The sequence below is a fragment of the Pithys albifrons genome, chromosome Z (genome assembly GCF_047495875.1).
Source record: "Pithys albifrons albifrons isolate INPA30051 chromosome Z, PitAlb_v1, whole genome shotgun sequence".
Lineage (NCBI taxonomy): Eukaryota > Metazoa > Chordata > Aves > Passeriformes > Thamnophilidae > Pithys > Pithys albifrons.
This window is the reverse complement of record NC_092497.1, coordinates 51834788-51862301: the sequence shown is the minus strand read 5'-3', so window position 1 is coordinate 51862301 and position 27514 is coordinate 51834788. Positions and strand designations below refer to the sequence as shown.

At 45.8% G+C, this 27514-nt stretch overlaps 1 protein-coding gene across 1 annotated transcript; it reads right to left on the bottom strand.

The window, feature by feature from the left end:
• Positions 1–27462, bottom strand: LOC139684843 (V-type proton ATPase subunit S1-like). Its single transcript, XM_071581188.1, has 8 exons — positions 27271–27462; positions 18809–19079; positions 13520–13560; positions 12674–12735; positions 10053–10282; positions 7503–7553; positions 5855–6098; positions 1–3955 (listed from the first exon to the last, which is right to left on the bottom strand). Exons 1-8 carry the CDS (start codon positions 27386–27388, stop codon positions 3653–3655), a joined length of 1320 nt encoding a protein of 439 aa, XP_071437289.1. The 5' UTR covers positions 27389–27462; the 3' UTR covers positions 1–3652.
• Between the last annotated feature and the right edge of the window lie 52 nt (positions 27463–27514).

Below are 27514 nucleotides of genomic sequence, written 5' to 3'. Positions count from 1 at the left end.
CTGAATTTGAAGCAGTGAGTCAGTTCTGAAGAGATGCTGTAAGGATTCTGTTGGAAGGAACACGTATATGTTGAAAAGGCTGCTGGGTTCTCATGCAGAAATGAAATTAGGAAGCATGTGGACCGTGTAAAAAAAGCTTCTATTTTATTAGTGAGACTCTTAATGCCAGTGTAGCTTATTTCTGTAGCACACAAGTCATTTTAACTTTAAATTTCTTGCTTGAGGACCAGGCCAATAGAACATCTCTGTTGTTCCACAATGCACATTTGGTAAGGATTGTTTGGCTCCCAAAGAACACAGCCTACTGGGAATGCAAAAATTCACATTTTTGTCTTTTCCAACCATTCCTCTATACATGGCAAAGGGAGACAGAAACAGCAATTACACCAATTTTCTTTTTATTCTGGTGCTTTATCCAGTAATGCACCATTAACGCTTTATAAAAATACAGCTCATCATTCCAGTCCTATGACAACATTGTATTCCCAGTCTAATTCCATTCGTGTATTTATCCTCTCTAACTCTTGCTAGAGCCTGAGTAGAATTGTGACAACACAGGGGATACCTGGGAGAGCAGAATCACCTCCCCTGCCACGCAGGACTACAACACTGAAGTCACAGCAGAGATAAGAACTGCCATCTGTGCTCCTTCCCCAAGAGATCCTGGGGATAACACCAGTTTTGTCATAGTTTAGAAAAAGCTGATAAAAGAAATTTTCTTTTTCTTGGCAATTTTTTTTTAATTTTACCTCTCTTTTTCATCTTTAGCTTTCTCTTTTTCTTCTGAAGTCTGCCTTGTAAATTAGCAGGTAGGAATTCCTTCCTCTTGTTCAGGCACATTCCTGCTGAAACAGCCACAAACACCAGAACACCTGAACACCAAAAACACCTGAACTGACACATGCTGGAGACTCACAGTGATGAGTCCCTCGAGCACAAACCCAGCAGATATTCACCCTCAAAACCCTGGGAACTTAGCAGGGTTGGAAAATGGCATGAGACTGAGGGATATGACTGGAGGGAATTTCCCTTATTCCCGATTTCAGTGGTGTAAGAACCTCTCACAGAACGATCCTGATGCTGCTCATTAAAAACATGCAAGAAAATGACAGGTGAGAATTACCTGACAGCATCATCAGACAGTAACCAGGAGGAGAGATGCCCTCTGTGGGAGGAACAAGTGCCTTTGCGCCTGGGAGAACACGAGGTTTAGGGAGAGCTGCAAGGTGAGCATCTCCCATCAGTGAGTGACAGCCCTTTGGACAGCCAGGCTGTCACTGACTGATGCCAGGGTGTTATTCCCAGCCCCAGGCACAGCAGCACTGCCCTCCAGACCACCAGGAGCATCACCCACTTAGCACTTAGTAGCGAAAAACGCTTAAAAAAAATAACTGCTAAGAAGCTTTTTGTCTTTTTAGCAGCAAAGGGATTTATTGACAAGGTTGGAGGCAAAGCCAGTTCAGACTGGGCAAAAACCTGCCTGGCTTGTTTGTGTAAAATGAGCCATTTATAGTCCTAAATTCATAGTTAACACCTTCTAATTTCCGTATTAGTGACTGGGCTAAGTCTTGGGTGAAGCTTCCTTTTTGGCTTGAAATCTGGGGGATGGTCTCCTGACTTCATCCCTCGGGTGGTCTTGAAGCATCTTCATCACTGTTGGACTTCTGCCTTTTCTTTGTTCAATGACATGACCTGTCAAACTTGTAAAGTCTTGGCTTTAACGCTAAAAAATCTTGGATTTTTACCATTGTGTCCTATTGAAGTGTCCAGCTTACTTTAATGTATGGCTTCTAACCCATGGCATACTGGTCTCTGTAACTGCTGGACAGTCTGTACCAGAACAAAGCGACTCCAGCCCCTCATGCTGTTCATGAGTTAAGTGGCTTTGCTGTACAAATACTTTCCAAAGCAGAATTAGAAATTTCATGAAACTAGGAGGGGTTTTTTGGTCTCTTCTCTTTCAGCACTGGCACCCTGAACCCTCCCTAACACCAGCTAACATCTGTCACTGCTGGTGCCAGGGAAGGGCTCTGAGCTGGGCAGTGCTTTGTCCTCAGCAGGGAATTTCACAGGCTGGATTTGCTCCTCCTCAGTCAGGTTCCCAGGCACTCAGGAATTTATTTGCTTCCTTTTTGAAACAGATGAAACTGTGGCAGCAAATGGCCACAGGCAGCCTTGGCAAGCCCTCAAAAGGTTGTCTCTTACTTCTGAATTTTTGTCAAAGTTGGGAAGTTTTTTGTCCCTCAGAAGCACCTTCCTAAATCAACCAACTGCTTTGGACTCCACATCTCATCTGTGTGTCACGTGTGTCACTCTTGATGGCCCAGCAATATTTCATTGCTACCTGTCACATTACTGGTGCATCTCCAGCATCACTTGTTGAGAGTCTCCAGAATCTCTGTTTCAAAGTGCACAAACTCCAACACAACAAACTTAGAAATATTCTCAAATATCTGCCTAACAAACAGGAGATTCTTAGACATGCCCCAGAGTACTTAAAGATCACTGCAGTACAGTTTACAAAGACAATCAACTAATTATTTCTATATCCAAAATTAAAAAGGCATTTGCCTGCCCAATCTGTATTTGTAGATTTTCTGACATGCTGGGTTTGCATAACTTGTAACCTAAAAGTACCAGAGTTGGAATGTGACTTTGTTCTTCCTTGCTAAAAATCAGGGCCAAATTATGGCTAATTTGGAGTTCCCAAACTTTGCCTCTAACAGAAGAAAGGATGACTTTTAGCACAACAGTATCCAAAATACTCAGAAGGAGCAGTGAAAATTATATCACAGTATTTTTTCCACTGATACGGAGCTTCCACCACTTTGCTTACATATATTTTCAATTATAGCACTGGTTATCTCCACTCAGGTAAAATTCCCAAGGGAGGATTTGATAGAAAAGAAATTAACCTTGAATTACAGGGTGTAATGCTCATAATCCCTCTTTTGGTGTGAAGTTGAGCGGGGAATTTAAGGGTAAGCCTTTGACCTGATGTCTGGTGTTCTCTCACTAGATCCTCAGGGCAAGCCTCCAGCTTAGACACAGGGAAGCATCAGGAAGCTGCTGTGCTGGAGCCCTCACTGCTTCATCCCTGCAGTGGATAAAAACACAGCTGATGTGGCTCTGAAGATTCCAAAGAGGGAAAAAGAGTTCATGAAGACAAAAAGAAGGGGATGTCACTTGGAAAATAAAAGGAAAGCCATCCTGAGACAGAAATGATCACATTTTGTCAAGACACACAGCAAATACAAAATGAGGACAAATCTTGCCTTCTGAAAGAATAACCAAAGAGACTTATACACATATATATATATAAATAATTAAATTTTTTGTATCTTTAATCAATTTCAGAGGCTTCATTACTGGCTCTCTCTTCAAGACCTGGTAAGTTGGATGAAAAGCTATGCATCTTGGCTTTTTGTACAGGAATAGTCCCACAACATGAATCTCTTATTCACAATTGACTTTATTTTCATCTCAACTTGTTTCCCAAAGTGTCTTTGAGATGATTATCGATAAATGACTGGCTAAACATTCTGTCACCTGCTTTTCCTTTTGTCAGCTGGTGAAAAACCTGCACAGATTACATACATCAAAAGACAGCAGAAGAAAACACCTCTTATTTAAGTGAGACAGATGCACATTGCTAAATATAGATTTTACCACACTGTTGGTTTCTAAGTTCATAGGACTCAATTCCACTGTTTCTCAGTGGCTCCTTCTCATCTCCCATATCGTTGTCTTTCATCTGTGCAAAATAGGCAGGAGAAGCTTTGCACTCGTAGTGCCTGTCCAGAGATTTGAGGTGGATCAGCATGTGAAGGGCATAGGCAAGGACCAGCAGCAGGATCAGGGACATCACCAACCCCATCAGGATTGCTGGAGACAAGAAGGATGCACAGTCCTTAGCATAGGCAAAATGCCCTTCCTGGATGTTAAAACCTTGGATCTATGAAGAGAACGAGAGGACTCGTGTTAAATAAGGTACTTGTGTGTCGTCTGTTTGCTCCTGAAGGCAGTAAGAATTTATAATTTCATACCTGCATATTGCAGATTTGTACCTCCCTGTGCTGGCTGCAGTTACTGCTCAGAGTTTATCCAGGTCAGTCTTCTAGAAAACCACCAGCTATTCTAGTCCCCTCCACTCTGCTGCCCAAAGGATTTGCAGTTGTGTGTGAAACAAAATCTTCTCCTGGTGGCCCAACATTTAACAGGTGCCCTTTAACATTAAAGGTGCACTCCCAGCATCACTTGTTCAGAGTCTCTGTTATAAAATGTATAAACTTCAACACTACGAACCAGGAAATATTTTCAAATGCCTGCCCTAGAATTAGGTTTTTCTCACCTGGTCCATGTGTGTGGTACTTGGCAGCAAACCAGCTAAACTACAGGAAGCTGCATCCAAGTATGGAAAATACCAGTAAGTTGTACTCATGGCTTCAGTTCTAATATGAAGTTTACCACAATGGCATTCAGAGAATTGTGTTTGCTGCACTAAATTAGTCCATAGGTATATATGACAGGGTAAGATAAGGGGACCAGATTTCCCTCTCAGGTCCCTTTTTCAGCTTGTCATGCCTAAATACTCAGGTATGTAAAAGCAAGATACTCTAGTCCAGCCATCTGAGGCTCCCTCACTCTCGAACACAGAAAAATTGGCACTTTCAGAAGCTTATTAATCCCATCCTAAAATAAGGCCTTAAGATAAGTCAGAGGAATTATCCACTGGCTTTTAGAGGCAGACTGGGGTGACTATAATCAGGGCACAAGATTAAAATTCCTGGGCATGGAAAGTTAAGTGAGATGAATCCCATCCCTGGTGTCTGATGCTGTTATTGATGCCATCTCAAAGAGCTCTGCTCAGAAAGAGGTAACACTGGAAGAGAAATTCACTCCCCATGCTAAAGGGAACATAAGCAGAAGACTACAGAAAATATACACAGCTATAAACTCCCCTTGACGGGAAGGTAAACAGAGCAATTTAAGCCTTCATTTCAATGTTGTGTTCCACAAAACTCCCACAAACTATACATGGAAAAGCATTATATTCCCTTGGCAGCAAAGGGCAAAAACTTCCCATCCCTCTACCCATGTGACCCACTGGGCCAATGTCCTAGTCCAGCAGGTGGGAGCAGTTTATCCCTGTGTGGGTGTGCCCAAAGCTGTGCATTCTAAACCCTCTGGGCCATTCCCCAGGAACTGTTCCCAATGGCCCATTGGCAGCAGCTGCCCAGGGCACAGCTGAGCCCTCAGGCTGGGAGCTGGCTGGGAAAGAAGCCTGGCAGAGGAGCTGGGACAACTCCATTCCAGGGACTCCTTGGCACCTCCACACCCACCTGAGGGCTCAGCTCTGCTGATGCGCCAGCAATGATTCCAAAATCCCCCCTGACTCCCAGAGTCAGATCCCCCAGTGTGGAACTCCCTGCCCTGGGGGAGGCACTGGGGGCTCCCACCTGCACCTGAGGGGACAGAATCTTGGAGTTTGGAGACTTCTGGGACCACTCATTGGATCCAGAGGAGGAGCAGACCCTGGACAGGAGGAGCCCACCACTCTCCACCAGACTGTGCCATCATCTGCACCAACAGGTTTGTCCCTTCCTTTTCCTTTGGCCTCGAAGGAGCCACGTGGGGCTCAGCACAGGGGCCCCCAAACCCCACTGTGTTTGTGCCCCAGGGGGTGGGTTACACTGCTGGGTTTGTGGGTTAAACCCAATTTCTCTTTGTGCCTTTGCATTTATTGTAATATTGTTATTAAATTGTAACTCTGACTTATAATCTCTTTTGTGTTGGGTTCGTTTCTCCTGCCGGTTTACCTTTAAACCAGCACAGCCTAATTCTATGGCATTACCTGGAAATCAATGAAAGTGACTTCCCAGAGCTTTGAGAGGTCGTTGGCAGAGCTGGGTATGAGCAGAGCATTGTACCTCTGCAGGCTGCTCACGTGCTCGCAGTGATAGGAGTAACTGGCCGGCGCGTGGATCCGCGTCGCGTTGAACGTCGCCTGCACCGAGTGGTTGTACAGCAGCTGCAGCCTGTGCAGGCTGAACCAGCTCTGCACAGACAGCTGGTAGTAGCTGCTGCTCAGCAAGAACCTGGGGACACAATGTGAGGACAGAGGAGAGTTAACAAAAGCAGTCAGAGAGTTGCAGCTAATAAATTCACACAGCAAACAACCCCAGAAGGCTCAATGACATCATTAGTTTCACCCATTTCTGTCAGTGTGAGCTCAAGATTCTTCCACTGAGGCTGGAACGTGAGGAAGAGCCTTCCACGGAGGGTGGCAGAACCTGGAACAGCTGCCCAGGGAGAGTGTGGGGTGTCCCAATCTTGAGACATTCCACATCCTCCTGTATTGGGATTCCTACATTTTCAAGCCAGCAAACCAAAGACAAGTTTGCAGGTGCTGCAAGAATGGAATTTGTCTGGAGACCTTGAGCTGGTGCAGAAGCAAGAAAAGAAGCTGCAGAAGCCCCATAATTAACAGCAATAGAATTTTTATAAAATTTAAATAAGTTACATTAAGACTGTTTAGATCTTGGCATTTTTAGGAAATATGTATTACTTGATAATGAGCTCTAGCTGTGTGATGGATAGTCTGCATGGTCTGTATAGGTTTGAAGATTGTGTGTAACTGTGTGAGAAAGTAGCTCTGAATATGGTCCCTCCTGAAACTTGAATATCCTTGCACAAGAATAGTTTAAATATTGTTTATGTAAACATAGTTGAACCTTCTCTCTCTTCTCTTTCTCCTGCTCCTCTTCCCTTCTCTCCACAACTACAGTAACCCATGATGAAGAGGAGCAAGAAATAAAATACCATAAGAGAAATAAACTACAAGTAAAACCTCACAAAATGAGATTCAGTCAAGTGATTTATTTAACAACAGGGGTTGAAGCCTTTGAAAGCCCCTAAAAGGCTCAATGGAGAACTGTGTCAGCGGAGATCAGGTGTTGTGACACCTCCCAACCCTAACAATTCTACGACTTGAGGTTGTTCATTGTTGCAGCTGAAGGAATAAAAGGATTTTGAGGGATTTTTCCCTAAATGACTCAGAAAAATATATATCCTGCAGTGGTATTGTACCTCCATCCAAGACATGGGAAGTTAATCATCAACAAATGCAAGAAGTAAACATGAAGTAGGTCTGTCTGGTGCCTGAGCAGATCACACTGTCATTTCTTGAGGCAAAATTCTCAGCTAAAAATTAGCAAAACTTAGATAAAATCTCAGACATAGGAAGATTCTATACAAAAGAGATGATGCAAGATTTTCTCAACAGAAAAGTCAACATAGAAGGAAAAATGCCTTAATAAAATAAGGCAGGCAAATTACAGACATGCTGAATGCAGGTTCCTTAGTTAAACAATCAAGAGTTTCTATCACATTATTCTTGCTTACAAAATTTGCTTTAATTCCACAAGCAACTGCATAACCATTTATATTAACACGTTATTTGTTATCTGGGGGAGAGAGGGTGTGTTTGTCAAGTAACTTACCTGATAACTAGACCCTTTAGATTACCAATGTCCCCAAACTTCAGAGATAGCCTAGGTCAAAAAACAAGTAACATCAGGCTGGGAGAAAAATTCAGAAACCTTCAGAGAAAAAAGCAGCCCAAAATATTAAACTCAGTTCTACCTGGAGCCTCTTCCTCAGTATACCCTAAAAGTCAGTGGGGAAAAATCCTGGAAGGATTAAATCTTCCTCAAGTGAAATCCACTAGTTCATCTCTTAATGGGAACAAAATTCAAACTATCCAGAAAGGGTAGAAATGCCTGTTTAACTTCCAACACAATTAAATCCCATTGCTTCCCACATTAGTTGATAATTAGGTTCAGTAGATCTCCCTTCCCCTTCTCTAGCCATGACATCTCAGTCAGGTATCACCTCTGTATGTCATTAGAAAATGTAAACACACACGCTATTCTCATTTTTTAAAATACCAGAGCATAAAAAACGCAGATGTCCCTTGAGTTCAGATTTCACACGTGCACCATCAGAGCCACATAAATACCTGACTGTGAAGCAGCTCTACAAAGCTCACCTGCACCTGAATGTCACTAAATTAACCTGTCAGGTTAATTAATGCACTGTAGCAATACATGATTAAGTGGAATATATTTTTTATGGCTTCATAATAATACTTTGTCTCCTAAAACCTGCACAAAGATTCTCATTATTCACACATGACAAAAACAAAGCATGGTCACAGCATGCAACATCTGAAAGGTTTACAAAATTAAAGCTGAAGAATGTATTTAAAAAAAAAAAAAAAAAAAGCTAGGCCTACGATTTCATAGGAGATCTTCCTGTGCCTTGACTAACACAGGTCCAATAAGGCAAGAGACTGAATCCAGTCTATCCCTTTCTTTATTTATTTAAAAGGGAAATCATAGATAGTTGAGGATTAGCCACAGGAAAATGGCATTCAACTAAGGGAAAAATGCACGTTGGATGATGATATTCATACAGCAACTGAGTATGTGTTTAGTGTCTAATATTTTTCCTGGCTCCAGCTACTTTGCATTGATGAGACAGGATAAACCAACCTAGAGAGAATACAGAGTGTTATCTCAAAAATAGGCTGGAGAAGGGAAAATCCTGAGAGACTTTTCTGGTGTGAGAAAAGCCAGGCAATTACACATTATCTCTCTCCCAGACAGAGTCAGACCAAGTCTTAGTTTCTCAGAAATCTCTATTTACAAAATGAAGAATCTACAGTAATAAGACTGCCTGTGGCAGACAGGAGGGCAGAGCAGCTGCTGTCCAAGAGTTTGCAGACAACCACAACATTCTCTTTCTGATTTTCCAAGCCCTAAAAACAACTATAAAATTATTCTTTGTGTTTTGAAACCGTTAATTCTGCACTAGCAAATTTTCTATTGGTTTGCAGTAATTACTCATCAGAGTAAGATCGTTTCTGAATTGTAGACAAGAAGAGGGGAAAGAATGTTTGTTATTACTTTTCATTTTTAAAATATCTTTATTCCACTCTCTACCTCTGCCTGTCAACAGTGCTGATTAGTTCTCAAGATGATGACATAATATTCAGACTTTCTTGTTGAATATTATGATACTACAGGCAAAAATCCTGTCTTCTTTTTCAGTTTTACTTTAAGTTTTCTGGTAAACTCACCAAAATGCCTGTGCACTTTGGGTTATCCTTTACAGCTGTAGGATCAGAAAGAGGTAACACTTCCTATGGAAACATATTTAGGTGTGCAGGTGAAATGCTAAATAGGAGCCAAATGAAACTGCTGGTTTTGGCCATGTTACTTTTATTGCTGTGTGTGTCATTAGAGATTTAAACACCATTAATGGGATAGACTCATTGCTCATGTTCAACACATGGCTTTTAGACCTACCAGAGTGGAATCTGGCATCAGCCACGAGGGCAGCCAGCACACTGCGTGGCAGGAGGGAAGCAGCACAGGATAAAGGAAATAAAAAGTAGGAAATAAAAATTAGCACATGTCTTTCTAACACAGCCATGGGACTGGAGTGTTTTGGATGGAGCAAAGCTGATAAATGCTGTTGATGCTGAAGAAATTCGTAACACTCTTCAGCCTCCCAAGCAACTGTGTAAAACTGGTGGAAACTAAAGAGATCAGCAGCTTCAGCCTCAGGGGCATCAAGAGCAGAGCTGGGTGGCCCCAAGCAGTGATCACACCTCTGCAGCTGGTGAAGACACCTGAGCACACCCACATGCCCCACAAAAGGCTGGTTTTAAAGGATATAACCCCTGCTGCCTGCAAGGGCAGGACACAGATCCTGAGATTAGCTCAGTTGGTTAAAACTTGGTGGTAATAATGCCAAGGTCATGGGTTCAATCCCCTGTGTGGGCCACTGGCTTGAGAGTTGGACTCGATGATCCTTGTGGGTCCCTTCCAACTCAGAATAGTCTGTCTATGAAATAAGACAAGAAACACTAAACTTGAATTTAGGAAAGAGCCTGCCCTGGGGCTCTAATAGCTCTGTTTTCCTTCAGTGTGTACTTCCTTGTTATCTGGCAGCAGCTCCACCAATGGAGCAGAATTTCCCCTTACATTGCACTGTCTTCGCTGCAGTTTGAATCTCCAAGGTCCACTGTTGCATGGACACCAAAGGTCTTCTCTGTCAAGTCCAGCTGAGTGTGGTTCTCAAGCCTGATCATGATTCTCTTGGCCCAGAAGAGGATGCAGGGAATGCCGTTGACTGTGACATTGAGGGGGCTGTGGTGGCTGTGGAAGAACGGTCTCCAGGATGCTCCTGCCCTGCTCAAGTTGTAGCTGACAACCTGGGGGAACACACACCAGATGATTATCACACAATGTGCATTCAGGATTTGCTGTCCATTTGTCCCAGTCCAGCAGGTGGGAGCAGTTTATCCCTGTGTGGGTGTGCCCAAAGCTGTGCATTCTAAACCCTCTGGGCCATTCCCCAGGAACTGTTCCCAATGGCCCATTGGCAGCAGCTGCCCAGGGCACGGCTGAGCCCTCAGGCTGGGAGCTGGCTGGGAAAGAAGCCTGGCAGAGGAGCTGGGACAACTCCATTCCAGGGACTCCTTGGCACCTCCACACCCACCTGAGGGCTCAGCTCTGCTCATGGGCCAGCAACCATTCCAAAATCCCCCCTGACTCCCAGAGTCAGATCCCCCAGTGTGGAACTCCCTGCCCTGGGGGAGGCACTGGGGGCTCCCACCTGCACCTGAGGGGACAGAATCTTGGAGTTTGGAGACTTCTGGGACCACTCATTGGATCCAGAGGAGGAGCAGAACCTGGACAGGAGGAGACCACCACTCTCCACCAGACTGTGCCATCATCTGCACCAACAGGTTTGTCCCTTCCTTTTCCTTTGGCCTCGAAGGAACCACGTGGGGCTCAGCACAGGGGCCACCAAACCCAACTGCGTTTGTGCCCCAGGGGGCTGGGTTATACTGCTGGGTCTGTGGGGCAAAACCAGTTTCTCTTTGTGCCATTGCATTTATTGTAATAATTTTATTAAATTGTAACTCTGATTTATAATCTCTCTTGAGCTGAGTTCATTTCTCCTGCCAGTTTACCTTTAAATCAGCACACCATCCTACCAGAATAAATGAGGCTGGTGCTTGGAGAGCACCCAGGGAGCCAGTTCTGGGCTGAGGAAGCAGAGGGATATCTAGATAACCCCTTTCCACCAAGGGGATGGCTCCACACAGATCCCCAGCTCCAGCACAACTGGGCACAGAGCTTATATAATCTGTGTTTATTCCACTAGGGTGGCATCACTGGGTCAAAACACATTCTTTGCATGCTCCCACCTCACCCCAACACACTGTAGAACTGCCCACCATAAAAACATGAAGCAAAGCTGCCACCACCCAGTGCTCACCCCAGCAGAACTCTCCCTGGGAAACCTGTAAGAATTACTTCAACACACTGAGAAGGACTCAGCTTGGGCAGGGGACACAGCCCACCATGCTGAGAGCTGAAAGCACACCAGGTGTAAGAAATGCCCAGGTTTACAGCTAGATGCAGGCAGTTTGGTTCCTAATGACTTTAAAATCAGGAAAATTCCTGCTGCAGAAGGGGATGGCTCAGGTATGGACCCCTGCCTTTACAAAGTCAGTTGTAAGGTTAAAACTGCAGCCTCCATGTCATCTGTAAGCATCAGAAAAATGCTACCCCTTCTCAGGCAAATTGCATAGCAAAAAGACAATGTGGCTCTCTGGCAATACAATTTCAGGAAGAACTCAGAAAGAACTTAGAAATTTAACTGCAATTTGCAGATTTCAAACTCAGATTTCCAGGCAGCAGCACTCTCCCACCTGTGCATATCCCTTCTGAACATGACAACACACACAGTGTCTGTGTGGCTGTTTTTAACATGTCATATGATTTATCAAGTTCAAATCATGTACAAACAAGAGAGATTTGCTCAGTCCCAGTCATACACAGCATCTTACCAGGCTCCAGAAGGGACACAGCTAAGCCCCAAAGCTTTGTCTTGGCTTAAAGAGAGTTTTTTTTTTTGGTGCTGTTCAGATTAGCAAATCATGTCTCAGCTCAGACCCTGAAAGATCCACTTGACACTGGACGTTATGCATGGCACAAGGGTGCTTTAGGATTAAAACCAGTAAGTACTGACAGGAACAAGCTGAAAGCAAGGCAAGATCATGGTCAGAAAATGCAGTGAGTGACCATGACTGTATTTACCTAAATGATAAGTCTGTCTGCTCAGAACTACAGATAAGGGAGATTTTATCAATACATCACTTACATCAGAGTGCATAATTTTTGGTTTCTTTTGATAAGGACGCCTTTTATGTTCAGTCTTTGACAAAACCTACAGCCTGGCCTCAGGGAAAGCTCCCATTAGAACCCTGAAGTTTTGCTTCAGCTGTTCATTTAGTACCAAGTGATAAAAGCACAGGACTGGCCACAGCAGTCAAATGTCCTTGTAGAGAATACAGATATGAGGATTTGTTCCCTCAGAAAGACCCAGTGCCCAAACCCACTCCAGTCAGCACCACCTCACTGCTCAGAAGACACATTGTACAGCAGGTAGAGGATCAGCATCACATCACAATGGTTTAGTTTTGTTGGCTATTTCTTGTAAACCGTTTAAATGGATTTAATTCAGCAACGTACATTAAAAGCTCCAAATGAGCTATGAAAAAGCTCTGCAGATCCAGCCCTTCAGACATTACCTGTGCAATTGCCACTTGACTGACATTCAATTTTGGCTCCATGTCACCTTCGTAATGTTGGTCTGAAGAAGAAAGAGTGTTACTATTATTATTAGTGTATTATAAACACCCAATCATTTATAAAAGCATAATTTTTGATTGTTCTTACACAAACAATAGTTATCCCTGCACGAAATGTGCATGTCAGAATAGCTGATTTTGTCTTGAAAAATACTTGACTTTCTGCAAATATTGCCTTCAATACATGTATTTTCTAATTTACCTCACTCGTTCAACAAGGTTCCTCTTCATTTCATGGAACACCTGTGAGGAACCCCCCAAAATTAAAAGGTTCAGTCTATACCTGTATTTGCTCATCCCAAACACAGCAAAAGCTGCCCATTTTCCTCACACATCAAACTCTGCTGGCAAAGGGTGTGTCCTGAACTGCACGACAAAAGTGTGTTAACAGCACGTGGGAAGTTCTTTCCTTGCTCTACCAGAGATAGAAAGATGTGACAAATAACCTGATGGTCCAGTTGGTTGCCAGGAGGGCAAATTTTCACATGGACAAGTTGTTTCATGGACTCTTTGAGATCCATCCTTCAAACATTTAAATATTTTCATTTGGTTAAAAAAGTGAACACCTTTCTTGTCCTCACTCTCACTACATCTCAGAGTTGGACAGCAAATTATTATTTTAAAACAGGCAAATCCTTTAAAGGGTATTTTTAAAAGGGATATTCATTAACAAAACCTGTGACAGAAGAGTCACTAATGCCAGAGAAGCAACATCTGGGAATAAAATCTTTTATAGCCACACTAACAGAACAAGTATCCAGAGGCTCAGCCCACTGAAAGCCTTACCATTTCTCTGCAGAGAATCTTGATCTGAGAATTCATGTGAACTAAAAGAGAAGAGAAAAATATTTATTTATTTTACTGCATATGGATTTAAAGTCTGCAGCAGGTTTGCTGGGGATAAACTCCTGATCCTACTTCATTCCATAAAACATTTGAGAGGTAACTCAGGCTCCTGTTGATGTCACAGGAACAAGGTAAATTAATGCCAAGCTAAAAATGCTTTCTTTTCAGAGATCACTCAGGTGGATCAGCCCTGACAGGCTTTCCCATACCCTTATCATGCTGATAAAAGGCTTCATTATTCCTCTGCCCTGTTCCATGGAACATCAGGTTTGGGTTAGAGACAAAACCAGTTCCAGACAACATGCACAGGAAAAAAAGGGCCCTGCACTATTCCTGTTCAGTGGGTTAATATGCCTCAAGCTCAGATTTTTTAAGCACAGAATTACAGCCATTTGAAGACAGTTCCTGAATGGTTCCAAGCAACACCAAATCCCATGGAAATCAGCTCAAATCAGGGTGCAGGTGAAGCACATCTCCAGTGTCCACTACCAGGCTCTTGAAATGTTTTCCTTACATGTAAATCTCCAGCTGGTGGAGCCAGACCAGCCTCACAGCCACTAAACATGGAAATTCACTTCCATCCTCTTTCCTTGCCTTGTTTCTCGCTGCTTTTCCAACTCACCAAAGGAGCAAAATCTTGAAAATATATACACCAAGACCAGTATATAAGGACTAGCAATAAAGAGCAGTTTTCAGTATTTATGTCTTAATTGTACTGCAAGGTATTGGAATTGCAAAGTCAAGACTTGGCATTCCTTGGGATTGCTTGGATCCCCATGTGAACACACTCCCTGATGGACTCTGGGCAGGGGGACCTGTGTTACCCACTAGCAGGAGTGACCCTAAACTGATTCCCATCACACCATCCTCAGTGGCAGATATGTATCTGAGTCCAAACAACATGGGATGGCCTAGAGTCCACCCTGCTTTCTGTCAAGCTGGAAGAACCTTATAAAGATCTTAAGTTAAAAAAGTTCAGTGTGGGTGAGTCTTTAAAATTAACCTGGCAGTTTTATTCACAGTTTTATTTATTCAACTGTCTCCTCAGTTGTAGCTGTGAAATCTCAGACACTTCAGGAGGGCTCTGCACTTTCAGAGTGGGTCTCACTTTCTCCCACTGCTCTTTGGGTGTCAGGGTTTAGTGCTAGAATCAGTTCTTCAAGACACTGGAAGTGCTCATGCCACCAGCTGGCAGCCCTCAGAGGTGGGTGAAATAACCAGATTTTTGACACATAGACAACAAAAGATGTGTCTACAATGGGCCAAACCTTGTCTTCTTGTCCAGACAAAACTCTATCTCAGGTTGTTTTACAATTAGGAACACAAGTTTTTGTAATTTGATGCAGCTCTTTTTGTCTTTTCTAGCGTTTCTTCATGATAGATTGTGCCTTCCAGCTGGAAAAGGCAAATCTGGGGGCATTTTTTTTGCACAGTAATAGCTACAAAAACAAGGCATGCCAAAAGGAAATTAATGTAAATTATTTAGTTATATTGTTTAGTTACATTTAGTTGTACCTATGTATATCTTGTCATACTCAGTTATACCTTTAGCTCCTCCTATATGCACAGTTAAACTCCCACAGCCACTGCTCCACTGTGGAAATTACAGACTGAGACACTGGAGTGGGAGAGGATTGAACATGGTGCAACCATTTCATTCCCTTGCCAGACTCTGACGATTTTCACGCTGCTCTGGGAAGGGGAAGGGTTAATTTTGGGTTTCTGATTTGTCCCAGTCCAGCAGGTGGGAGCAGTTTATCCCTGTGTGGGTGTGCCCAAAGCTGTGCATTCTAAACCCTCTGGGCCATTCCCCAGGAACTGTTCCCAATGGCCCATTGGCAGCAGCTGCCCAGGGCACGGCTGAGCCCTCAGGCTGGGAGCTGGCTGGGAAAGAAGCCTGGCAGAGGAGCTGGGACAACTCCATTCCAGGGACTCCTTGGCACCTCCACACCCACCTGAGGGCTCAGCTCTGCTCATGGGCCAGCAACCATTCCAAAATCCCCCCTGACTCCCAGAGTCAGATCCCCCAGTGTGGAACTCCCTGCCCTGGGGGAGGCACTGGGGGCTCCCACCTGCACCTGAGGGGACAGAATCTTGGGGTTTGGGGACTTCTGGGACCACTCATTGGATCCAGAGGAGGAGCAGAACCTGGACAGGAGGAGCCACCCCTCTCCACCAGACTGTGCCATCATCTGCACCAACAGGTTTGTCCCTTCCTTTTCCTTTGGCCTCGAAGGAACCACGTGGGGCTCAGCACAGGGGCCACCAAAACCCCTGTGTTTTTGCCCCAGGGGGCTGGGTTAGACTGCTGGGATTTGTGGGGCAAAACCAGTTTCTCTTTGTGCCATTGCATTTATTGCAATATTGTTATTAAATTGTAACTCTGATTTATAATCTCTTTTGTGTTGGGTTCGTTTCTCCTGCCGGTTTACCTTTAAACCAGCACATGATTGAAAACAAATAAACAAATCCTGACTGCTCCGCTCTGGCAGAACACAGAGCCCCATCTTTCAGCAGGAGACACTCAGACACAGATGAATGTGCACAGCTGATGAAATATTCATGTTTCCATGAGGGATGCAGTGCAGACTCACCCGCGAACCACCACGGCGCGCAGACACCATCACCACGCTGGGGAGGCAGCAAGGGAGGCACCTCCAGCCAGGAACTCCTGTTAATTGCTCTGTTAATGAGGCTGGCTGACTCCTTTCCCCTGTTAGGGGAGGGAAATCCATCATCCCACCCCACAGTGGCACAGATGCTGGCAGAGCCCAGGGTCACATCCTGCTGTGGGACCCAACCCTGGCTGGTGCTGATGTGCTGGGGTGTGACACCCACAGCCTTGGGGTGACACGGGAGTGTGACACGAGTGGGTGGCTGCCACCCTGCTGCCACACCTGCAGCTCTCCCAGTCCAAAGGCAGGTTGGGGAATCCACAGGCAATCCCTGGCACCAAAGCCCTTTCATCCTCAGCTGGAGCATGTTTGAGGGACCAAAAGCATTGGAAGAAAAAATGGGAAAATAACTACACATTAAAAAAACACACATTCCCTTTAAATTATAGAAACGTTAATTACATGTATAAGAGACAGAAAACTACCTAGCACTTACTCTCCACTGCTAAACTATCAGCAAACAGTGTCTAGACCTGAAAATCAGTGACAGCTAATCATTTTTAGAACATTGAATTAGAAAACAACCTTTAAAATTACAATTTTTAAAATCAGACACTTCTATCCTGACACTTCAAATTCAGTTGCTCACATGGTATATATGTTAATATTCTTCCTTACCAATTCATAGATAACTAGCCCAGATACACCCAAGCATGTAAGTTGTATGTTGAATTTCCCATACCAAGTATGTTAGGAACCCACATGAAACTGGATTAGCCCTAATACAAAGAACTGGAATCACTAATCACTATGTAAAACCCAATTAAATAAGATTATAAGCATAAAGAAGTGTAAATTCCCTCTTATCAGATGACATTATCTATCTACATAAGATAACCAAGTCTGGTTTGTTTATCTGAAAAAGTTCACAAAGACTCCATGTAAACAGTGTTTTGTCCACTGTCATGAGCCACATGAATTATCCTGGCACTCAGCAGGGGCTGAGCGTGGAGGCCACAGGCAGTTCCCACGCAACATTCACACTTTTACTCCTCATATTACTGCTGTGATATTTCCTGTACCACACAGGAAAATGTACTCTGCCTCTACAGAAACAGTATTGCTATTACTTCAGAGTCATCTGTCTCATGCTAATATTGCCCAGCTGCAGAATTCCTCACTGGCTGCTGAAATGGTTTCAGCGAATTTATGAGGCATTTAATTGGAAAACAACACATGAGCCCTCAAACACTCAAAAAACCAAAGTTATGATGAAAGATGACAGGCAGCTGGTGGCACTGCACTGGCTGTAGTCCTAGGGACAGTTGTCATAAGGAATTTCAGTGGAGTTACTTACATTATAAAGTGCAAACCTGAGAGACCAAGTTCAGGGAAAGACCTGAAAACATCCTAGCAAAAAATGTTACTGAGTTATAAATGTGTCTGTATAAGTCCTATCAACCAGAAATACCTACATAGTTTTCAAATGTGTGGTTTGACACAGGGAGACAGATTTATGTAACTATTTTACAATGCACTGATTACTGGGGTTTGCTCTGCAATTTAATGATGCCCAATAAGGACTGGAGAACAAGACACTTAAGCTTTCATTTTTAATACAAAAAAACCCCCACAAGCTCATAGAAGTTCTAGGAAATTAACATGGTGCAGGCACAATCCAATGAGGCAAATCACTGTTTAATTCACAGGCATCCAGATCACAACTTCTTCTGTTAATATTTATTGTAAAAAAGTTTGGGGAATGTCCACTGCCTGCTCGCTCTCAGATTCTGGTCTGACTACAAAAAAAAAGAGCAGAATGATCCTAAGAAGAACAGTAAGAGATCTGAGAGCAGATGAGAGAGGCAGAGGAGAGCAGCAATAAGCCATTCAGATGAAAACATATTGTAGTATTTATCAGTAACTGACTACTAGATCTCTTAATACAAGCTTAGGCAAAGCACCACATGTCCTTCTTGCCTTATATGCACAGATCCACTGCCAGCTGCAACCTTCATGTTTGTTCTGTCTGTCACTGCTGACTGTGGGCAAGATTCTACTCATACACCTCAGGCTGTTTTCACTTTCATAATGCTTGGCTTTATAAAGTCCCCTCTTAGGGCTTATATTTCATTAGAGATCACAGCATCACTGTTAACAATAAAATCAAACCTCCAGTAACTTCATAGGTTTAATATTCCTTTGCAATATTGAAATCAAGGGTCAAATAATCACTCTACACAGCAGAATGTTTTAGCATCTTGGAGTAGTTTTCACACCCTTGTGTTGTTCTGTTTATAACTCCATTTTCACACCGACCAGGGAAAGTCAGTGTGAGAGTCATTAAAACATAATGAGCTGTAAGACAGATGCACAGAAAACACTCGTTTTAAAGCCGTGTTTCTAAAATTGCTTTAAAGTTACATCTTCAACTCACCGTACACTTTGAAACAATTAATTTCTGTATTATCCCCGGGTGATTTCAAACCTGAGAAGGAAATTGTAACCACGTCCTGACACTCCAAACAGCGACTGAATGCACTTCCACAGAGCACAAATGACAGCGTTTAAAGCCCGGGCTCGCTCAGGTTTGTCAGCACACACAGTCACTGACCTGTTCCCCGCTCCCACCGTTGTTTGCTCCACGGACAGCGCGGACCCCACACACAGGAACAGCAGCAGGAACCTCGTGGCGGCGTTTCGGTCCATCGGGAGGAGAGGCAGCGGCTCCGCGCCCCGCACATCTGCGCTCTGGTCCAGCTCTGCCGCGTGATGGGGGAGGATCCACCGCCGGAGAGATGCTCGTGTGCTCAGATCCCTCCCCACTGCGAACACCTGGCGAGCACACAGCCTGGGGGGAATCGTGCCGGGTTGTGAGCTGCCTGCTAAGGGAAAAAAACAAAAGTAATATCAGATACACTCTAAAATCACGCTGGGGAGTTCTCCTCATCTGTACTCAAACCTCACCTCAAAGGAACGTGAATGAAACAGAAAAGAGACCAAAAAAAAACAGTTTTGCAAAATTTCTAATTCTGCTTTTCGAAATGTTTGCACAGCAAGGTCACTGAACGCATAAAATCACAGAATCATAGAATGGATTGGGTTGGAAAAGACCTCCGAGATCATCAAGTCCAACCCTTGGTCCAACTCCAGTCCCTTTACCAGATCATGGCACTCAGTGCCACGGCCAAGCTCAGCTGAAAAACCTCCAGGGATGGGGAATCCACCCCCTCTCTGGGCAGCCCATTCCAATGCCTGAGCACTCTCTCTGCAAAGAGTTTCTTTCTGATCTCCAACTTCAATTTCCCCTGGCAGAGCTTAAGCCCATCGTGCCCCCTTGTCCTATTGCTGAGTGCCTGGGAGAAGAGACCAACCCCCACCTGGCCAAAACTTCCCTTCAGGGAGTTCCAGACAGTGCTGAGGTCACCTCTGAGCCTCCTCTTCTCCAGGCTAAACACCCCCAGCTCCCTCAGCCTCTCCCCACAGCACTTGTGCTCCAGTCCCTTCTCCAGCGTCGTTGCTCTTCCCTGGCCCCGCTCCAGCCCCTCAATCTCTTTCCTGACCTGAGGGGCCCAGAACTGAACACAACACTCAAGGTGTGGCCTCACCAACAGAGTACAGGGGAAGTGCCAGAGCCACTTTGTTCTGCTACAAATTGTAATTATAGAGACCAGAGTACCATGGGTTAGAACTCATACATTAAACTAAGCTAAACATTTCAATTGGATGAAATTATAAAGATCCAAGATTTTGTAGCATTACAGCCAAAGTTTTACAACTTTGACAGGTCATGTCACTGAACAAAGAAAAGGCAGAAATCCAACTGTGATGAAGATGCTTCAAGACCACCCGAGGGATGGTCAGGAAAGCACCACCCAAATTCGAAGCCAAAAGGAAAGCTCTGCCCAAGATTTCACCCAGTCATTACTATGGAAATTAGAAGGTGTTAACTATGAACTTGAGACTATAAATGGCTCATTTTACACAAACAAGTTAGGCAAGTTTTGCCCAGTATGAACTGGCTGTGCCTCCAACGTTGTCAATAATACCTTGCTGCTGTTGGAACACAAAACTGTCTCTTAGCAGTTATTTTTGTGGCGTTTTCACTTATCAGTGAAGGTGCTGCTCACAAACAGCTCTGGCATTTTTCTCTATATATGATGATCAGAGAAGGAGTTACATCTATTTTGAAGAATTACAATACCCCGTATTAGTAACTTTACAGATGTGAAGGCAAACACTGAAAGCTCTGAAGTGAAGTATTTGGAAGCAATTTCCTTTCTCCAGCCTTCTGGCTCACTTGTTTTTTTATTTAGAACCATAAAAATCACTGAATGGTTTAGGTTGGGAAGAGCCCTAAAGATCCTCTAGTTCCAAACCCCTTAAATATCAGGCAGGACACAGGCACAGAGTAATCTAAAGGTACTCACATGCCCACTCTTTTCTTGCTCCCTGCTGATGTGACTATCAGTGAAGCCTCGCTGTGCCAATTAAGAGTTCCTATCTGCTGCATTTTGGATATTAGAAAAAGATTGGGGCTTCAGATTGTGGCTATTAGAAAGGATTTACCATCTTAATTCATTTGTCCCTCTGGGATAAAAGAGGGTATATCTGCTAATCTTAAAAACCTCCCAGCAGCTTGTCCTCAGCAGTACTGCTTCTATCCAGTTTAAGGGGGAATAAAGATACTTATGTGAGAATCCCAGATTGAAAAATGAGACGAGGGAATGCAGGATTACGCAAGAACCACTTGAAAATAACCTCTGGATTGTGTGTGAAGCAGCAGGAATGTGTGATGCTAAACTTTGAATGGTTACACCAGTAAGGAGACCGGGCTCAGGAGGAAATTTTAAGCAGTGCTGGGAAGAGACAGAAGCGTCACATGCTCTTCTAAAAACTGTGCAGTCACTGATATCACTGTCCTGTTCAGTGCCCCAGTACTCCTGACTCCTAAATAAGTGGGGGGGAAAGGCACTTGTCATCAACAGGAAGAAAAATAATGTCATTTTGCTCCAAAGGAAAGGGGGGTTTGCAGACAACCAAGAAAACACCAAACTGCTGACACCTGTTAAACCAGAATATCAGTGAAAATATATTGATTTCCTTACTATACATTAATACTGTGAGTAAATCACTAATCAGCAACCATCTGAAGTAATGGTAGAAGCAAAAAGCAAAAAGTCTTTCTTTGCATCCTGACACTTAATAATAGTAATAACAATAATAATAATAACAACAACAACAATCATATTAAACATTTGATACAGTTCTTAAAAATGCTCATCACCCTGTCCCCCAGCCCAGAGCTCTGAGTGCCACACCCAGTCCTGCCTTGGGCACCTCCAGGGCTGGGCACTCCAAACCTCCCTGGGCAGCCCCTGCCAGTGCCTGCACACCCTTTCCAGGCAGAAACTCCTCCTGATGTCCAACCTGACCCTCCCCTGACACAGCTCAAGGCCATTTCCCTTTGTCCTGTCACCACAGGAATGTTTACAGCCTACCAGGTGGGCTACAGCAGGCTAACAGTGGTCAATATTCCAAACTAGAGGATTAAACTTCTGTTAATTAACAACCCAAGGGCCTGAGTTACCTCTCAAATGCTTTATGGAATGAAGCAGTATCAGGAGTTTATCTCCAGCAAACCTGCTGCAGACTTTAAATCCAGATGCAGTAAAATAAATAAATATTATTCTCTTCTGACCTTTCCACCCCCCCATTTGGCAAGAAGTTTTTGCTTGTGGTTACTCCTCATGCAATACCCCTCCTCTGAGGAGGCAGCAAAGTATCAACTACTTATTTTTTGTTTAGTCCTGAGGCAGCTCAGACACTTCCACCACCAGGGAGGAGGCACAGCAGTGCTTTAACCACTGATCTTTGGGGATCTCCCTCTCAGGAAAGGTAATTATATTCACTTCAAGGTGATTACACCCAGCATGGAGGATTGTGAAGCAGTCAGTGAGGGTGACATGTGGTACCCTGCCCAGCCCCCAGTGTGTCACTGCTGTCCAGTGTGAGGATAAAATGAGTTAGGAAGGGGTTTGGGGCTGCAGGCTGGGCCTTGTAGCTGGAACTTTTTGGTATTCAGAGATGAGAATACTGAAACTTAACTAGTCCTGTGAGAAACACCAGCAGGCTACAAACAAAAATGAGACAAGAAGGTTTTGAGGAGAAGAGATAAACCTTTCACATAAGAAAGAACACCTGGGCAGAAAGTGGCATCCAATTAGAAGCTGTAATGAGGTTTATAGACACTGTATACAACCTACAGAACTTGGCTATGGTTGGGATTTATCAAAGAATCACAGAATCATAGAATGGATTGTGTTGGAAAAGACCTCCGAGATCATCAAGTCCAACCCTTGGTCCAACTCCAGTCCCTTTACCAGATCATGGCACTCAGTGCCACGGCCAAGCTCAGCTGAAAAACCTCCAGGGATGGGAAATCCACCCCCTCTCTGGGCAGCCCATTCCAATGCCTGATTACTCTCTCTGCAAAGAATTTTTTTCTGATCTCCAACTTCAATTTCCCCTGGCAGAGCTTAAGCCCATCGTGCCCCCTTGTCCTATTGCTGAGTGCCTGGGAGAAGAGACCAACCCCCACCTGGCCAGAACTGCCCTCCAGGGAGTTCCAGACAGTGCTGAGGTCACCTCTGAGTCTCCTCTTCTCCAGGCTAAACACCCCCAGCTCCCTCAGCCTCTCCCCACAGCACTTGTGCTCCAGCCCCTTCTCCAGCCTCATTGCTCTTCTCAGTTGGGCTGGAAGAGACCTCAGATTATCAAACCCAACCCTTGATCCAACCCCACTGGGATCACTCTGGCACTCAGTGCCCTGGGCTGGTAATCACAGTAGGGCTGGATCAAGACATGGTGGATTCTCCATCCCTGGAGTTGTTTAAGAGGACACTCAGTGCCACATCCAGTCCCTTCTCCAGCCTCGTTGCTCTTCTCTGGACTCGACAATATATATTGTGTAATTTGAAGTTGGAGTGTATCTTTCTTTTTCTTTCTTGCTTGCCTTTTTATTTTTCTTCATGGAGTGATTTAATAAAATATTTTTGTGTGACACCTGCGAGCTGTGCCCTCTTCTTTTGGCTGCCACGACCTCCAGCTATTCTGCCACAGCCCAGCCAGCCCCTGTCCAAGGGATGCTCAGGGAGCTGATGGAGAACCGGGATGGCGGCTGCTCTGCCTGATGCTGCAGCAGTTCCACACACTGGGAATGAGACACAAACATGGATGTGGGAATTGGTTCACAATATCTAGCATGGGGAAAGTCCTGCCTGAAATGGATTTGTGAAGAAGATCAACAAGCCACTGATAATGTTTAACAACTCATGTTTTTAATGTTGTTTGAATGTACACAATGTCTGTTAAGTGTCTTTTTGCAGAGTCACTCCTTCTCCTTCCCAGAATAACCTGTTATCTTAGGGCTATGCAGGAAGATTGCAACATGTCTGTTACCTGAACCCCTCTTCTACTGAATGTAAATCCCCTTACTCCCACTAACCCAGAGCCAAATCCTCTCTTGTTTCCTGTTGGTGGGTTTGAATCCCTCCAAGGTCCATATGAACCCCTGAATAGCAATAAAATTGCTCCTTGTTCTTCTCCCTCTCTGGTGGTCCTTGTGTGTCCTTCTCAGAGGCTCTCAGGGAGCACATGGGCAGGGAAAGCAGGGAGCACATTTTCTCCTCGGTAAAGGAATAACCTCCAGGACCAGGAGAATCATCCATACCATTGCAGATTGCATCCCTACAACAGACAGCACCAACGAGGCAGAAAGAACCCCTGAAATGGACACATGGACAACTCACCTCTGCCAGGTCCTGCCCTTTGGCCACCCCAACCCCTGCAGCGCTCCAGGCTGGGCACAGAGTGGCTGGAGAGCAGCCAGGCAGAGGGACCTGGGGGGACTGAGGGACAGGAAGCTCAACAGGAGCCAACAGTGTGCCCAGGTGGCCAAGAAGGCCAATGGGATCCTGGCCTGGATCCAAACTAGCATGGCCAGCAGGCTCAGGGCAGTGACCCTTCCCCTGGACTCTGCCTTGGGGAGGCCACACCTTGAGTGTTGTGTTCAGTTCTGGGCCCCTCAGTTGAGGCAAGAGATTGAGGGGCTGGAGCGGGGCCAGAGAAGAGCAACGAGGCTGGAGAAGGGACTGGATGTGGCACTGAGTGTCCTCTTAAACACCTCCAGGGACAGAGAATCCACCATGTCTTGATCCAACCGCACTGTGATCACCAGCCCAGGGCACTCCTTGCCGTGGGCTGGTGATCACAGTGCGGTTGGGTCAAGAGTTGGGTTTGATAATCTCAGAGATCTCTTCCAATCCAACCGAGAAGAGCAACAAGGCTGGAGAAGGGACTGAAACACAAGTGCTGTGGGGAGAGGCTGAGGGAGCTGGGGGTGTTTAGCCTGGAGAAGAGGAGGCTCAGAGGTGACCTCAGCACTGTCTGGAACTCCCTGGAGGGCAGTTCTGGCCAGGTGGGGGTTGGTCTCTTCTCCCAGGCACTCAGCAATAGGACAAGGGGGCACGATGGGCTCAAGCTCTGCCAGGGAAAATTGAAGTTGGAGAGCAGGAAAAATTTCTTTGCAGAGAGAGTGCTGAGGCATTGGAATGGGCTGCCCAGAGAGGGGGTGGATTCCCCATCCCTGGAGGTTTTTAAAGTGAGATTGGCTGTGGCACTGAGTGCCATGATCTGGTAAAGGGACTGGAGTTGGACCAAGGGTTGGACTTGATGATCTCGGAGGTCTTTTCCAAACCAATCCATTCTGTGATTCTATGAAAATCATGTGGTCTTTACTAGTTTTTAATCAGATCTGCACTATCTTTGTATTTTATATTAATTTTTGATTTCAGCTTGAACTCAAGTCTGTCAGTTCTCTTAACCACTCAGATCTTTAGACAAAGAAGAATTTAAGCCTGGAGCTGTAGGATGGACTTTAAGAAATAAACCAAGCCCCTGTTTAGATCAGAGGCCAAGCTGTGAGAAATCAATTAGAAAACGTGTCTAGATGAGAGGCCTGAAGCTGCAACATTGTTTAGTTAAGAGGAGATAAAGGGCTGCAGAGATAAGAGCAGGCCATGAGACCTCTTAACACTCACCTTAAATATCCTGCTTAATTTGGGGAGGGTTTTCAACTGTAACTTGGGACATAGACCTGGAAACACAAAAGTCTGTAGAACATCTCTGGTGGGGTCACCCCACGTGTTCCCAGTACTGAATGATGAAAGGAAGGGTTTTGTTCTATTCTATTGGATTTAGTTGCTTATTAATTGACTCCAACCCAAACCATTCAGTGACTGAAGGTCTTGAGAATCACAGAATTGTTCAGGTGGGAAAAGCCCTCTGAGAGCACCAAGTGCAGCCCAGGCCACCACTCCCCATGTCCCCAAGTGTCCCCAAACGCCTCTAAGGGTGAGGACTCCCTGGGCAGCCCTTTGGGGAGGGAATTCTGCCCAATGTCCCCCCTCATCCTGCCCTGGGGTGACTCCAGGACAGTCCCCCTTGTTCTGTCACTTGAGAACTGACAAACAGCCCAATCCAATGGAACAGAACAAAATCCTTTCCTTTATCCAGCTCTGGGAATATTGGGGATAATTCCACCAAAGATTTGTGTTTCCAGGTTCATACCCTGAGTTACAACTGAAACCCCTCCCCACATTAGGCAGGATATTTGGGGTGACTGAACAGCCCAAATGGGCTGCTCTGACCTCTGCAGCTCTGGATTTCCTTCTAACTGAACAATATTAAGGGTTTCTGATTTATTTCTCACAGCTCAGCCTCTGATCTAAACAAGGTTTTGCTTTATTTCTCAAAGTCCATCCTACAGCTCCAGAGTTCGATTCCTCTTTTTCTAAAGCTCTGCATTGTTAAAAGATCTGACAGACTTGAGCACAAGCTAAAAACAAAATTAATGTAAAATACAAACTTAGCACCAGTCTGATTAAAAATTAGTAAACCTATATGATTTCATGGTGAGGGGATAAAATCAATTTTCTTGAGGGGTCCCTGTGCCGCTTGTTTCCTTCCAGGGGCTCCAACACCCCCTCACGGGGCCCGTTTTTGGGAAAGAAAACCTTAATTCAGGTGGGCTGATGCAGGTCAGGCTGGGCCTGATCGCTGTGTGGGGTCCCTGGGATGAGGCGAACCAGCAGGTTTATGTGTCACGACAGGCAGGTTTATGTCTCACTGTTTTCCAGCAGGTCCCTGAGCCACAACCACCCCCAGGGCCTGCAGTGGGGCCGGCCCGGCCTGGGGCAGACAGGCGGCAGCTCCCCAAACCTCGTCTTAGCCTCGGCAACAGGCACCACAACAGTGACGAGACATCCCAGCCGGCCACCAGAGCCCGCACGGAGCCGCGCGTCATTAATTAACGCCACTAATTAATTATTTTCCCGCTGTGTCCGCGCCGGGACTCGAACCCGCGAACCCCGGAGCGGGCGGGGTCCTGCTGGCTGCCGGGCTGCCCGGCGCGGTGCCGGTGGGTGCGGCAGTCAGGCGGCGCACAGGCAGCCCGCGGCGGGTCCTGGCGGGCGCGGCTATAGGCGGCGTGCGCGGAGACCGCGCCCTCTTTTCTCGCTCGGGAGCCACGGGGAGAGGATGGGTGAGAGCGGAGCGGGCCGGGCCGGGGCAGCCGGCGCGATCCGGGGGCTTTGCGGGTGTCCTGGGGGCTCTACGCTACTCGCCTACCCTCCCGCAGCCGGCTGGGCGCGGCGTGGGCAGTCCTGTGGGCGGCGGGGCCGGGGCCGCAGCCGCCATTGCGGGCCGCGTGTGCGGCAGCGCCTCATGCGGCCCGGCCTGCTGGGCCTCCTCATCCTCCGCGGGTTTCCCTCGGCCTCCTCATCCTTCGCGGGTTTTCCTCATCCTCTGCACCTTTCCCTCACCCTCCTCACCCCACTCGCCGCATCTTCCCCTCATCCCCCTCGCCCTTCCCCTCGTGCCCCTCGCCCTTCCCCTCGTGCCCCTCGCCCTTCCCCTCGTGCCCCTCGCCCTTCCCCTCGTGCCCCTCGCCCTTCCCCTCATGCCCCTCGCCCTTCCCCTCGTGCCCCTCGCCCTTCCCCTCATGCCCCTGCCCACCTCGCTCACCCCTGTCCCGCTGTTCCCAGGGAAGTGCCGGGGTCTCCGCACGGCTCGGAAGCTGCGCAGCCACCGCCGCGACCAGAAGTGGCACGACAAGCAGTACAAGAAGGCTCATCTGGGCACGGCGCTCAAGGCCAACCCCTTCGGCGGCGCCTCGCACGCCAAGGGCATCGTGCTGGAGAAAGTGTGGGTGGACAGGGATGGAGCTGGGACCCGGGATGGGGACCCAGAGCCCTGGGAT